The sequence below is a fragment of the Eubalaena glacialis genome, chromosome 9 (genome assembly GCF_028564815.1).
Source record: "Eubalaena glacialis isolate mEubGla1 chromosome 9, mEubGla1.1.hap2.+ XY, whole genome shotgun sequence".
In the NCBI taxonomy this organism is placed as follows: Eukaryota; Metazoa; Chordata; class Mammalia; order Artiodactyla; family Balaenidae; genus Eubalaena; species Eubalaena glacialis.
In genome coordinates, this window is record NC_083724.1 from 6909972 (window position 1) to 6924589 (window position 14618).

Consider the following 14618-nt stretch of genomic DNA (forward strand, 5'->3'; position numbering starts at 1 on the left):
GCTCAGAGACACGGGCTCGCCGAAGACGTCCCCCACACTGCCCCACTGTTCTCTGGTCTACCCAGGGCCACTCTCCCGTCACGTCCTGGGAAAGTTGCTGGTGGCGCCGTGACTGAGGGCCGTACACACAGGGAGCGTGTGGAGAAGCCACTGTCCCTCCAACCATCAGACAACAAGCTAAGGGGCCCAGGCTGGGTGAAGGGACACGTAGGGCACCAGAAGGAGGGAGCCTTGGGAATTCTGGGGCCTAAGTGATCAAGGTCAGATGTCAGAAAGAAAGCAAGACAAGACTCTTGCTAACATGTCAGCGGTTCCTCAGGGGCGAGGGCGAGGCTGGGAGATGGAGTGGGGCGTGGCGTTGGGCTGCTGCGGGCACCCACCCTCCCGCAGTGCCCACAGCAAGCATGAGGCTGTAGGAAATGGCTGGGCCTCTGCGTGCCTCCCCACCCACCCCCTGGGGCACCTCGAGGGGCCAGAGGCCCAGGGAGGCGGTCCCAGCCCAGTAACCAGGATCGCTGCCCCATCTCACCACCGCCTGCACCTTTGACAACAGCCCCGTGCCGGGCACTGGACTAAGCCTTTGTGGGCGGTTCCTCCTGCAGTCGCCACTCAGCCCTGCTCAGTGGGTTCAGTGATCCCCATTTCACAGATGAAGGCACTGAGGCACAGAGGTCAGGGCCCCTCCCACAGCAGGTACCAGGAAGGGACTCGGCCCCTCCGGGTCCCTCCCCTTGAAGCCTCCTTCCCAGCTGGGTGTTCCAGACTCAAACCTTCACATCTGGGCCAGGACGCAGAGCCAGAGAGGAGCGTTTCGGAGCCAAGATCTGGTCCATGACCCCAGGCCCCTGGTCAGGACGGGTCCCTGGGCAGGAGGAGGGAACAGGCCCGGCGCCAGGCCGTGATGACCCCATGGGGGCACAGTCGGCCCTGGAGGCCAGAGGGGGGCCATCGCTTCCCCTCGTGTCCCCCAGAGCCTCCCATTTCCCCACAATGGCTGTGTGTCACTTGAGTGATTTGAAAAGATTATTAAAAACAATAAAGGGAGAACAAAAGGCGCCCAGAGGCGTCTCGCGGCCCGGTCCCTGCGGGTGCCCGGCTCTTAGGAGGGGAGGCAGCGCAGGTGCCGCAGCTGCGCGAGCTGTCAGCACTGCCAACAGCCGCGGGGGGCCCTGCAGCTTTACTGGGGGCAGGCGGGTACAGGCAGGCTGGCCTCGGTGGGGAGCCTCCGGGGGACTATCCGGTTTCCCCTGCAGAGACCGTCACTGTCACTGTGGGGCCCCAGCCCCCTTGGTGCCATTAGCAGCAGGCCCACCCCCTCGGGGGCCCGATCGATGAAGGTTTGCTCCAGCCTGACGGCCCAGCCTCCTCTGGCCACACACCCTCACCGCCCCACGCCGCCCATATTCCACACCCTGCCGCACTTTCCAGAGCTTGCCATGCCATCCGGCCGCCAGGCCTTTGGGCCTGCAGGTCCCTGTGCCTGCAAAACACATCCTCCTCCTCTTCGCCTGGCTAATGCACTCATCCACCAGGTCCCGGCTTCCCTCCAGGACGTCCGCCCAGGCCCCCAGGGGCCGCAATGCTCATCTGCTCCCCCATCCCTTGAACGACCCCAGCGCAGCATGAACCACGCTGTGTCATGTTTGCCACCAGGCTGTGTCCTCCACCCAACAGTGACCTCCCAGTGCCCCGATGCCTGGCACATAATGGGGGCTCAGTAAATGCCAGGTGAGCTCAATGAATGAGCTGAAAGAATGAATGAATGAATGAACACACAGAGAGAGGGAGAGGCCAGGTGTCAGGCGTCTTCTTCCTAAGCCCCGGGGACCCTGGTCAGAACCTGAGAACTCCGTGCAGATGGTTAGAGAGCCACAGATATACGCCCACCCCTCTGTGGATTGATGGGGAACTGGGGGCCCAGAGAGGGAGAGAGACTGGCCCAAGGTCACACAGCAAGTTAGCAGCAGAAACAGGGCTCACACCCGGGACTCCTGCCTCCCAGGCTCCCTCTTCGCCAGGCTGCACTGGCCCCAGCCCCATGGAAAGCCAAGAGCCTGCTCCCCAAACATTGCATAACCCCATCGGTCATCATCAGAAGATGCGGGGCACCCTGTCTCGCTGGAGCAGAGAGGAGGAGGTCTGTCCCAGACGCCCCACTTGCCCCAGGCCCCAAATTTGCTCTTCAAGTCCTCACAGCTCTGAGGCCAGGACTTCCTGCCATGGTCCGATTCCGAGGTGCAGCCCAGCCCCCGTGGTGGGCTGAGCCAGGACACTCACCCCAGGCACACACCCCCACCCCAAGGCGGGCACCCAAGGGAGCTGCGGCTTAATAACAGAGCTCTTGAGACCAGCCTGAGCAGGTCGCGGCGCAGGTCTGGGGCCAGGCGGCAGTGCCCCCGGCCGGGCCACGGTGCAGGCCTGGTACACCACGTGGAGCCCGTGCGCCCCGTCGGCCTGGAGCAGCTGCGCGGGCTCGGGGTCCTTTACTGGAAATTGGATGCTAACAAATATGAAAATGATCCAGAATTAGAAAAGATCCGAAAAGAGAGAAACTACTCCTGGATGGACATAATAACCATACGCAGAGACAAACTACCAAATTACGAAGAAAAGTTTAAGATGATTTACAAGGAGCATTTACACCTGGACGACAAGATTCGCTTCATCTTGGACGGCAGTGGGTACTCTGACGTGAGAGATAAAGAGGACAGGTGGATCCGGATCTTCATGGAAAAAGGAGACATGATCATTCTCCCTGCCGGGATTTACCACCGTTTCACACTGGACGAGAAGAAGTACGAGAAGGCCATGCGGCTGTTTGTGAGAGACCCGGTGTGGACGGCATACAACCAGCCAGCTGACAATTTCGAGGCCCGGAGGCAGAACCTGGAATTTCTGGCGCAGACAGCCTAGCGGTGCCCTGGGGCCTCGTGCACCCCGTCCCCCCTTGTGAAGTTTCCAGATGTGATGGCAGCAGAAAATCTGTCATTTTCTCCCTGCTTTTGTGTTGTAGACTTGAGGCTAGGTGAGCTTTCCTCTGCAAGATTGCTTGATCAGAATACATTTTAATGGAAGTAGCTATAGAACTTGTTTGTACATGGAAGCACCTGTGGAAATCTGGGCAAATCCGTTCATTTTCTCTGATTGAGGATCAGTGGTCAGTGGCCCGGTGTCAGCTGGTGCCTCCAGCTCTGACCGAGTGAATTTCACCTCCCCAAATGCAGTCATTTAGCTGCCCCATCTGGACAATTTTTGGACTTTAAGCAGATACCAGGCGAGGCCATGCCTGCCTTGTGCAGAGGGGTGACAGTGGATGACAGGACTGGGCAGAGAAAAGATGCTTTTCTCCCAAAACACGGGGGAAGCTGGGGGGCGGTGGGGTGCCGTGGGGGACGAACTGGCATGTTAGGGGGACACTCACTTGCTTATACCACTTTCTTGTTCAAAATATAGTAGCTGCCTTAATGTTAAAAGAAATAAATAAAAATTTAAAAAATAACAGAGTTCCTGCCCAAGAAATCTATCCCAGGATGACTGAGAGATGTACGTGACTGCAGCCCCATCCCTGACCCGGGCTCAGGTTCCAACAGGCCTGGGCCTCTCCCTCTCCCTGCCCCCACCCTGTCTCTCCTTCAGACACGCTGCTGCCTGGAAACCTGCTCTGGGCCCTGCCCTGTGCTCCAGTCCTGGCCCATCCTGTCTCACTGTGAGAGGGGCCCGAGCAAACCCCTTCCCTGCAATGATCCCCAGTTTCCCTGCTGGTAAAATAAGTGACTTAGACTAGATCAGGGTTTTTCCACCCACGCCATTGACATTTGGGGCCAGATGATTCTTGGTGATGGGGGTCTGTCTGGTGGTTTAGCGGCATCCCTGGCCTCCACCTGCTAGATGCCAGAAGCACCCCCGCCCCAGGTTATGACAACCCAAAGTGTCTCCAGACAATGCCAAATATCCCCCTGGAGCAGAACCCCTCCCGTGGAGAACCACGGGGCTAGATGGTCTCTGGGGACCCCCACAAAGCGGGGGGAAGGGTCTTCCCCAGTGCCTGCCTTCCAGTGATCTGCGATTCTGAAAAACAGGGACCTACTGAGAGCCGGGCATGGAGCTATGTGATTTCCAGGCACCATTTCACCAAATCTCCCAACAGGCGCAGGAGGGGAGGATTATTATGCCCATTGTACAGATGGGGAAACTGAGGCTGGGGCTGTTAAGTCTCCTGGCTCAGGGCCTTCACACGGCATTTCTTTTGCCCGGCCCACTCCTTCCCCTCCTCCTTCCCCTTTTTTCTTGGCTTCAGTGCATCTCCCCTAGAGAAGCCCGCTCTGGCCACCCAAGACTCCAGTACACACACTGGTTGACACACTCACAGCACCCTGTCCCTGGCCTGGGCCTCGCAGCTGTGCCTGTAGCCTGTATGATGCCTGGGCCAGTGAGTGCACCACAGGGTCCGTCAAGGCAGGGACCCCGTCTTCTAGCTCACCCCGAATCTGCAGGGTCCACCGCAGATGCTCAGTAAATATCTACCGGAGCTGCACAGCTAGCAAATGGGGGGCCACAGCTGGACCCCTGCCACCGCCTCTGTGTGCAGCCAGTCACCAGCGAGGCCCGAAGCCTCCGTGGCCTGCTTTCCTCAGTGCCTTCTGCCTGATTCCAGACCAAGGGTGGAAGCAGCAGTAGTCCTGGCACTGTCGCTGGCTCAGGTTAGGCTGGGGAGGGGGGGCGAGGCACAAAAAGTGTTCTGAGGAATTTATATGGAGACCACCCCTCCCACAACCGTGTTCAAGAGCAGGGGTCTCAACTCTCTTTGGGGATGGGAGGAGAAGCTGTGGAACTGAGCCTGGGACGTGGCACGGCTCCTGAGCTCCACACACGCAGTTTCCAGCCACCAGAGCACAGGTTTTCAACATGGTTGACTGTGCTTGGGAACCAGCTCTCCACGACGGGGTGGAGACGAGAGAAAAAAATCTCACATTTGACAACTGCATTCTTAAGCCTCTTTAAAAGGGAAAGGGGAAAAAAAAAGAAATCTGTCATTTCATAAAAACACTGAAGGCTGAACGCCACTTATAAAACACTCCCGACTCAACGCTGGGCTTCCTCCCTGTAAGCTTCCCACCCCGCCTCTGCCCCCCACTGCGCCAGCCTGTGTCCCGCAGGGGACTCCAGCACCTCGTCTCCCCCAGTCCCTGCTGCCCCCAGTGCTGGCCATGGGCCTGGCACATAATAGGTGCTCAGTAAAGATTTACGGAATGAATGAACCAACATATGAATGAAAGAATGAGTGAGCAGATGAATGAATCAGTGAATGAGTGACAGAATGAATGAGGGAGTGAGCAAATGAGGGAGTGAGTGAATGAATGAAGGAGTAAGGCAGTGAATGAGGGAGTGAATAAATGAATGAAGGAGTGACTGAATGAATGAGGAGCAAATGAGTGACTGAATGAATGAGGGAGTGAATGAGTGACCGAATGAACGAGTGAATGAAGGCATGAGGGAGCAATGAGGGAGTGAATTAATGAATGAATGAGTGATGAGTGAATGCATGAATGCATGCTGGCCATGAGGCACGGGTCCAACTCCAGCTCAGCATCCCGTTCTCTGTGGCCCCCAGCATCCCCAACGCCGCCAGGGCCTTGGTTCCCCAAAGGCACCAGCCTGCTAGGACTTTCTGGAATTCACTGCTTGCAGTTCCCACAGAGCCTCGTCCTCTGGGACCCAGCTTGAAGCAAGCCTCGCATAGCCCTCCATGCCCACCTCCCTCCCCGCCAGGGTTAGGTGTGGCAGATGCTGCTCTCTGCAGTGTGGAAAGTGGGAAGTAAATAGATGGATAAATAATAAAGCATAACCCCCAGCTGCAATCAGGGACTGCCACAGCGGCCCTGGCAAACTGTTCTCCCATTATCTTTTCAAACACCTCCCTTCCCCTGGCGTTCCCCTCCCAGCTCCCTGGAGACCTGCCTTCAGACGATCCTGGAGGAGGGGCTCAAACACATCCATGAGGATGAGGCCTCTTCCCTGCCCCTCTCCCCTCCCCCATCTCTCTCCTCACCGCGCCCCCCCATCCTCCACCGCCTTCAGCTTTGTGGGGTTTCCCAAAGCCAGAGCCAGCGGAGCTGAGCCCCTGTAGCCCAGGCCATGGAGGCCAGCAAGCTGGACCCAGACTCCACACACACACACAGCTGTGAGACCCAGACAAGTGTCTCCGCCCTTCGGAGCCTCAGTTTCTTCATCTGTAAAACGGGCTGTTCCTAGACTGACCCCACGGCATTGGCGGCGGCCTCCTTACCCACAGCTGTGACTGCGGAGGAGGGTCCTGGATTGACAGCCGGCCCTGTGTTGGCGGCTGCAGAATTCCTCCTGCTTCCGCCCACTATTTTTGTTACAATACCATCGGGTTATTTGGTTATTATAAATGTAATAAAAGCATTACAGACAACTTGTAAAATAGAAAATATAAGAGAAAAAAGAATACCCATGATGCCACCACCCCCAGCACACCCACTTCTAGCCTCTGGCCAGTCTCCTTTCCATCTTTTCCGTCCACACTTTCTTCATCATGGAACTGTGTTGGGGCACTATTTGTGCCCTGCTGTTCCCCCTCGGGATGGCGTTCCCTTCACCCTCCAGGTGATCACAATTTCACGATCGCCTTTAAGGGCCTGGGACCTGCTATAGTTTCCTAGTCAGTCCCCATCGAGGTTCCCGATCTTCCATTGTGGTGAATGGAGCTTGGTCAAGAGGAAGGGATGCGGTGGGCGGGGGCCTCGGGCTGGCTGTGGACCTGACACTGGCCCCACCTCCCGACGCCCCAGGCTCCTCCCGTCTCTGCCAAATACAGAGTCAGGAGCAGCAGAGATGACACCATGGGTGCCCGGCATGAAGCCGGGTGTGAGGTGAGCACCCAGCTGGCCCGGCTCAGGCATCACATCCCTGTGGCCTGGTCTGCGCTCCTGACCACCTGGGGCCTCAGCTCTCCTGGAGGACCTGGGACGTGCCCAGCTCTGCTTATGCTCACTGGGTGGCCCAGGACAAGTCACAGAGTCACAGAAGACCCCTGGGTCTGGTTCCTATTCTGGGGAGCAGCTACTGAAAGTCAGCACCAAACAAGATGATCCTGTACCAGGCTGGAGAAACAGGGGCAGTGTGGTCAGTGCAGACCTCTCCCAGGAGGTGACACTGCAGCGAAGATGCCAAGATCTGGGGCAGAGGGAACAGCAGAGGGAACAGCAAGGATGGAGGCCCTGAGGTAGGAAGGAGCGTGGCATGGCTGAGGGACAGTAAGTGTGGCTGGTGCCTGGTAAGCCGGGGAGAGGGTGAGGCCAGAGACCTTGGGGAGCCCCGAGGACCAGGCAAAGGGGCTGAGTCTTTATTCTAAGTGCAGGAAGAAGCCATGAAGGGCTTTAAACAAGAGAGAGAGAAACACAGGAGGAAACTGAAGCCGCCCTGGCTGAATCCACCCACACATGTCACAGGTGGGATCGGAAAACTCTGTTCATTGCGGCCCCGCTGCTCTCCGCGTGCCCCTCCCTCCCATTTCCCAATCCCACCCCAGATGGTTTGGTGCTAAATTGTTTGCTGCCCTGGTAGTCTGGGCTCAGGAACCTGAGTTTTCCCAAGGAAGGGCAGGCATTCCCCAGCTATCAGGTGCCAGAGAGCCGTTTAGGACATGAAGGGGCATGGCTGGAGGCGTGGTGAGAAAGGGTCCTCTGAAATGGGCCAGGGCACTTGGAATGCAGGTGCTTGTCCCATTTGTCTCCTGTACAAAGGACAGAGGGGATAGCGGGCTGCATGGATCTGGCCTCTGACCCGGCAGGCTTGTGTTATGGTCCCAGTGAACCAGGGAGGTGTAGGCCCATCATGGGATTACAAATTGGTTCATTTCGTGTGCTAAGAATAATTACACAGGCTGCCCACAGCACTGGAGGAGACTGATCCAGAGTGCCATAATCTGTGATCCATTACTGATGTCTGTTGTGGACACAGGTGGGGAGAGTGGTGGTATGAGTGTCGCTGTTTAACCATCCCCAGTCTACCTTCGCCCTGTGGGGTATAACGATTCTAGGATACAACAGTGAGGTAGGTGGTGGGCTGACCCAGGAGAGTTAGAGAAAGGCACCACCAAAATGAACCAAAGGGCATTTACTTGAGGTCCATGGAACTTTGTGGCAAAGAAAAGATCTTTTTTTTTCTTTATAAGCTCTTTAGAGAGAGTTCCCCTACAGCAAGGACTGGGCATCACAAGGGCCCTGGTTTTGTTGTAGAAGCCTCAACTGCCCCCTCCAGGCCGGCCTCCTTGGCCTCCCTGCTGTGCTTCAAACACACCAAGCCCCTTCCCACTGCTGAGCCTCTGTCCTTGCCGTTCCCTGTGCCTGGAACACTGTTCTGTGGTTGAGTCCTGTTGTCCAGGTCATAGCTCAGATGTCAGCTTGAAGAAGGAACAAAAATCCCTCCACCTGTTTGGGATTCAGTTTCCCCATCTACATAATGAGGAGAGGACCCTCAATCTCAGGATCCCTCCATGGTTGTACTGATCAGTGTTATTAGTAGTATTAGCATTATTAACAAAACAGAGAACTTATTAGTAGGCTCTGTTCCAGATGCTGTGTATGAATTAGCTCATTTATTCTTCACAGTATTCCTGTAAAACTTGACTATTATTACCCTCACTTTCCAGATGGGGAAACTGAGGCACCGAGCAGTCCAGTAACTTGTCCGAGGTTGCTCAGCTCAAGCCCTGGTTCCGGAGCCCTGCTGGCCACTTTGCCTCCTGTCTCTCCTAGGGAAGACCCAGGGGAGCAGGGGAGGATGCCAGGGCTCAGGTGTGCCCTGCACCTCCTGGGGCTCAGGAGCCTCGTCTAGGGAATGCCACGGTGGGACATCACTTTGGGTGACTACGAGGACAAAATGAACAAGGCCACATCTGAGAGCGCGCCCGACACACAGCAGCACTGGGGAGGCATCTGCCACCTCGCAAGGACAGACCTCGCCCTCATCCCTGCTCTGACCTTCTCTGAGCCTCAGCTTAGTTTTCCCATCACCATGGAGATGATAAACCATGTCAACCCCCGGGACAGCGCCCAGGAGTCGATGACAATGCATATGTGAAGCACCTAGGGGTGCCGGATGGGTGCTGAGCACCTGCTATGGCCAGGCCCTGGGGACACAGCAGTGAACAGGGCAGAGCTGGCCTCAAGGTCAGGAGGGAAGGCGGAGGGGGACGCAGACCTGTAACTGCTGTTTGTCCCAGGTGTGTCCTGTTTGTGCCTGGTGTGTCCCGGGCTGTGACACTGGGCTGTGGGAGGTCAGAGGAGGCCCCTAACTCAACCTGGGGGCTCAGGAGGTTTCAGGGAAGGAGGCCTGAGGGTGAGGTGGTGGCCAAGCAAAGAGGAGGAGGGGTGTTCCCAGAAGGGGGAACAGCCCAGGCAAAGGTCAGGAAGCCCCAGAAAGTAAAGTGAATTCGGGAACGGATAGCAATTCGGGCAGGCCAGAGGGCAGAGGGCAGAGGAGAGGAGGAAATGGCAGTGACACTGGAGGGGTCAGCACAGCAAGGCTGGCCTGAGCTGGGCCTCGTAACCACGTAACCATGCCAGAGGTGCAGACTTCACCTGAGTCCAGGGAGAGTTTAAGCAGAAGCCTGGCATTGTTGAATATTTGTTCAACAAAGACCCCTCTGGCTGCCATGTGGGAAGGAGGGGGATTATGTACAGCCGGGGAATCCAGGAAGGCTTCCTGGAGGAGGTGACTTAGGTAAGCCTTGGGAGAGTGGAATCCAGATGGCCCCGAAAGGAAGGGTGGGAAAAGTGAGTGACAAAGGCTCAGGAAGGCCGGGTGGGGCAATCCAGGAGGGAGAGCCTCACAGATAAAGACCTAGAAACAGGGACTTCCCTGGTGGCGCAGTGGTTAAGAATCTGCCTGCCAACACAGGGGACATGGGTCTGATCCCTGGTCCGGGAAGATCCCACATGCCACGGAACAACTAAGCCCGTATGCCACAAATACTGAGCCTGCGCTCTAGAGCCCGTGAGCCACAACTACTGAGCCTGTGTGCCGCAACGACTGAAACTCGTGCGCCTAGCGCCTGTGCTCCACAACAAAGAGAAGCCACCACAATGAGAAGCCCGCGCACGGCAACGAAGAGTAGCCCCAACTCGCCGCAACTAGAGAAAGCCTGCGCACAGCAACGACAACCCAACGCAGCCAAAAAAAAATACCTAGAAGTAGGAGTATTTCTGGAACGCTCACCTGGGGAAGTGGAGAAGTGGAAAATGAGGTCAGAGGCAGGTCAGGCCCACCTGTTGGGTCCTAGGATGTGGGGGAGGAGGAAGGAGGCGGCAGTTGCTCCCTTCGCATCCACTCCCCCTGTGGGGCACAGCCAGCTCACCACCCCGGTTCTGCCCACCTAGCCGGGGTCTCCAGCAAGGGGTCAGCAGAGCCAAGCAGGGCAGCCACAACTCTCCCCCTCTGCCACCTGGACTCAAGGACAGGGAGGTGTAGGCAGTGGCCCCTGGGAAGCCTGGCCCTGCCCCCAGCAGTGCTCCACCAGGAGTCTCGTGGCCTGGGCCCTTTGCCATGGCCGCTGCGGCCTGCTGTGATGGAGGGCACACCTGTAGGCCTCAGCTCCCCATCTGAACAGTCGATGGAAGACCACTGTCAATGGCTGTCATCTCTTGGGACCTTTACAGGGAATGTCGCCCTGATGCCTCATCATCCCTGTCACACACGTGGGGAAACGGAGGCTGAGGGGGGTTGGATCACTTGAGGTCACTTGGATAGGAAGAGGTAGGTGCAGAGTCCATTTCTAAGCCACCAAACTTTCTGGAAGGTCTCCAAGCTCGCCTCCTCGCTCACCTACTCCCAACTCAGGTCCACCTTACCATGTGTGAGTCTCCCCTGTCTGCTCCACATTCCACAATGACAGACAGTATACCACTCTCCCCTCTCTGCCCCAGGGCAGGCATAACTAATCCATTCCAGACCTTCCAGGCATTAATGATGCTATACTTTCCGTTTGCTCCATGATATACAGCCTCAGAATCCTTCTTAACACAGCACTCCAGGCAGCTACTATGGATTGATTAGAGCTGGCATCCAAAAAGAAACCTATCTGCCATCCTTGATCCACTCTAATCAATCACTTTATAGACAGGGTGGCTGAACTCTAGAGAAGAGACTTCTCAAGGCCACGGGATGATTTAGTGACAAAGCTGGGCCTGGGATCCAGTCTCCTGACTTGTTTCTGGTCCAAATCCCTCCCTTGGGTGAGCAGGGTCTGAAATTAACACTGGTGGTCCTTAGAGATGCCACACAAGGCAAGGAGTCACCACCACCCCACCCCCACCCCAGTTCAACTGGATCTATGTCAGTCTCCTGTGAACAAAGGAATCTGAACAAAGGCTGCCTGGACTGGTTTGCAGATAAGCCGCTCTCAGAGGGTCCTCCACGTGCCGCTGTCCTGGGCAGCTGGACTGCCGTCTCATCAGCACAAAGCCAACACCCCCTCTCCCACCCAACAGTTCGGGGAAAAGCAGCTACTCACCACTGCTGGACCTCCTTCTCAGTAACTGCAAAAGAAAACAGAAAAGTGGCCTTTTAGCTCAGGAAGGCATCCTAGGGGACAGACAGACACAGGGGAGCCTCCTTCCTGCCCTCCCCACCCCAGCCCACAGCCAGTCTGCCCAAGTCTGGACACCAGCCAGCTCTGAACAAGAAGGTACCTGCAACTCCCACCCCCACCCTGGTGAACAGTCCCAGTCAGGAGCTCTGTGTCTAACCCCCCCAGGGGACAACACTGGCCCATCCCCTCCAGATGCCCACTGCACTGCCTGGAGGACGGCCGAGATCAGCCTCTTGCGGGCAGGGACTGGTCTCTCCCTGCAGTCCTGGGCTGGGCAGGCAGGATTATTGTGCCCAGGCCAACACTGAAGATAATTCTTCCCCATCTCACATCCCTGGGGACAGGACGGTCACAGAAGTCACTGGCTTCCCCAGGCACTCAGCTGCCCTGCCTGCACATGGGGGGCCAGGGCAGAAAGGCTGAGCCCCCTCCTCGGCCCTGGCAGCACCCAGCAGCTTCCCCTCCTCCACCCATCCCTCCAGCCCCTCACAGCCATCAGTCCCGGGTTCTTTTTACAGGCAAGACGAGAACAGAACGGTGAACCAAAAGCTAGAATGAGCCATATAAAGTAGCTGAACCTCCAGCCAAGCCCAAACAGTCATTCTTTATTGAATCATGAAACAAACAAAAAAATGTTTTTTTACGAAAAGTACTGAATCGGTTCAGGTTGGAACAAAACCAGTAATTTCGCTCAAATCACTGAACAAGAACATCTAACCACCTCTAAGGCATCACTCATTCTCGGGGCAGAGGGGGTGGGGAGTGACTTTGGGAGAGCACCTCCAGCTCCCCATGCCTCAGTTTCCTCGTTTGTAATGGGAATGATAGTTATAATACCTGCCACACGAGCTGTCCTGGGAATTCAATCAGAACAGGTGTGAAAACTCCTGAATCCCCAGCACAGGGCCTGGCACTCGGATGTGCTCAATACCGGCCTGTAGAATGAATGAATGAATGAACGAACGAATGGACAGGAAGGTGGGTGTTGCGTGCAGGTCAGGTGAATAAAGGAACTGGAATCCCTTCCCAGAGAAGTGAGGAGGGAGGCCCAAGGGGGTCCACCTCACCCTTTGTGCCTGATCACACTTGAGGCCACTTTTCAAAAACTGTTCAAAGCAAGCTCGTAACAGCTGCCAAGTCCTGAGTGCCCACTGCGAGCCTCGATCTGTACCAGGGCGGGCCTCTGTGCTTCGGCTCAGCTGCCCTGACAATGCTCCCAGGGAAGCTGTGACTCTGCCCTGGCTGCAAATGGGGAAACTGAGTTACAAGATGGGCAGGATGTGAAGTGGTAGTGCGAGGGTCTGAACTCAGGTCTGTGGCTCAGCCATCTGCCAGCCAGGCCCTGGCAGTCAGGCTCTGGGGGCAGGCTGCAAGCTCCTGCCAGGCCCCTTCTCGTCGGCGCTCTCCTCCCACGAGCCCAATCAGAGGCTAAGGAAGAGCCCGGGCCATGAGCAGGATACTGACAAAAAGAGCGAGGCAACAGTGAGAGTTGTAGGTTACTGGGAACAGCCAGACCTGGTGTAAAAAAATGCAATTTTCCAAGAGAGTTTTGGCAGAGGGTAGGGGGTGGGAAGGGAGTCCAGCAGGGGGGTGGAGAGGGAAGTGTCCGTGGTCTAACTCAGGGTGGGCTGCCCTACACCTGCCACCCACACCTGGCAGTGAAGAGCAGCAGGGGCTGAGGGCCTGATGCTTAAAGACCCAAGCTGGAGACACAGGAGTCCCGTCATAGCACAGCTGGGAGCTTAGGGGCTTATACTCTGGAGCCAGACTGGACGGCCTGAGTTTAAACCTAGCACCACAGCTTCCTAGCTGTGTGTCCTTGGGCTAAGTACTTCCCTTCTCTGAGCCTCAGTTTCCTCATCTGTCAAATGGGCTTGTTGTGAAGATTAAAGTGCTTGGTGTTCTTCACGGGCATAAGACTCCCACAGGTAGGTGTGATCCCATTTTCCCAATGAGGAGACTGAGGCTCAGGCAGGTCTGCTTACTTGCCCGAAGTCACCCAAGGTGACGGGGTGGGGCCAGGGGCCAGGACTGTGCCTCCAGAACCCAGGATGGATGTCCAAGTGGATGCCCCCACCCCGCCCACCTTGAGTAAGCCAATGAGCTGCATGACCTTGTATGACCTTGGCGTCATGTGATATAAACGGCAGGAGCCGGGTAGCAAGGGCTCAGGCAGCTGGTCCACTGCTGACCTTAGGGGAGGCCTCCCAGGGTCAAAGGCTTCCCTGGAATCCCCCAGCTCAGAAGTCCCAACGCTCTCCTGACCACACCCCCCCGCCCCGTCCCCCAGCAGCCTCCCCCCAGGGCCTCTCAGCCTCCAGGCTCCCCTGTGCCCCTCACCAGCCCCTGAACCCAACAAGCTCCTAGGATGCAGACATGTTTGGCTGCCCCCTGCCCCATTAGAATGGTCCCACCACAGAACACTGTGTGGTCAGCAGGCAGCCAAGCTGTAAGCTGGGGAGGGGCAGACAGGTGGCTGTGAGCTGGGGAGGGGAAGACAGGCCCTGCCCCGTGCTTTAAGCGAATTAACCTTCAGGAAACAGGTATCCCCTGGCACCGTCCCAGGCCCGGCAGCTGCCACTGCTTGACTGCCTGCAGCCTTGGAGGATCTTGGAGGGTCTTGGAGGGGGGCGGGCAGCAGGCAGGTCTCAGGGGGCCTGGCCACCTGCCCCCAGCCCCTCCCCAAAGGTCAGGCAGGTCTGCATCCAAATCCCAGCCCCCCGAGTCTAATCATGAGGATATAACCAGGCAAATGCAGAATGGGGGACATTCTATAAGACAAGTGGCCACGATACTTTTATAAGTCAGGGTGCGAAAGGTAAAAAAGGCAGGGGATTGTTCCAGAAAAAAAACACTAAAGAGACAAGGCCATCAAATGCAGCTCGCAATGCCTGGATTGGGTCCTGGATCTGGAGTTGAAGACCAGCTACAACGGGGCTGGTGGGGGAAGCTGCCTACAGGCGGGCAGTTGGATGCCCTGATGGACGCACTGTTGGTTTCTTTA

At 56.8% G+C, this 14618-nt stretch overlaps 1 protein-coding gene across 2 annotated transcripts in view; it reads right to left on the reverse strand.

The window, feature by feature from the left end:
- Positions 1 to 14618, reverse strand: part of NCS1 (neuronal calcium sensor 1) — a 57899-nt gene that overhangs the window by 22203 nt on the left and 21078 nt on the right. For both annotated transcript variants that reach the window (XR_009702053.1, XM_061199762.1), the window contains exon 2: positions 11537 to 11561. Coding sequence is in view for 1 of the 2 variants with exons in the window: in XM_061199762.1 (XP_061055745.1) it covers positions 11537 to 11561 (25 nt within the window). In the remaining variant the exon portion in view is untranslated. The remainder of the gene's footprint in view (positions 1 to 11536; positions 11562 to 14618) is intronic.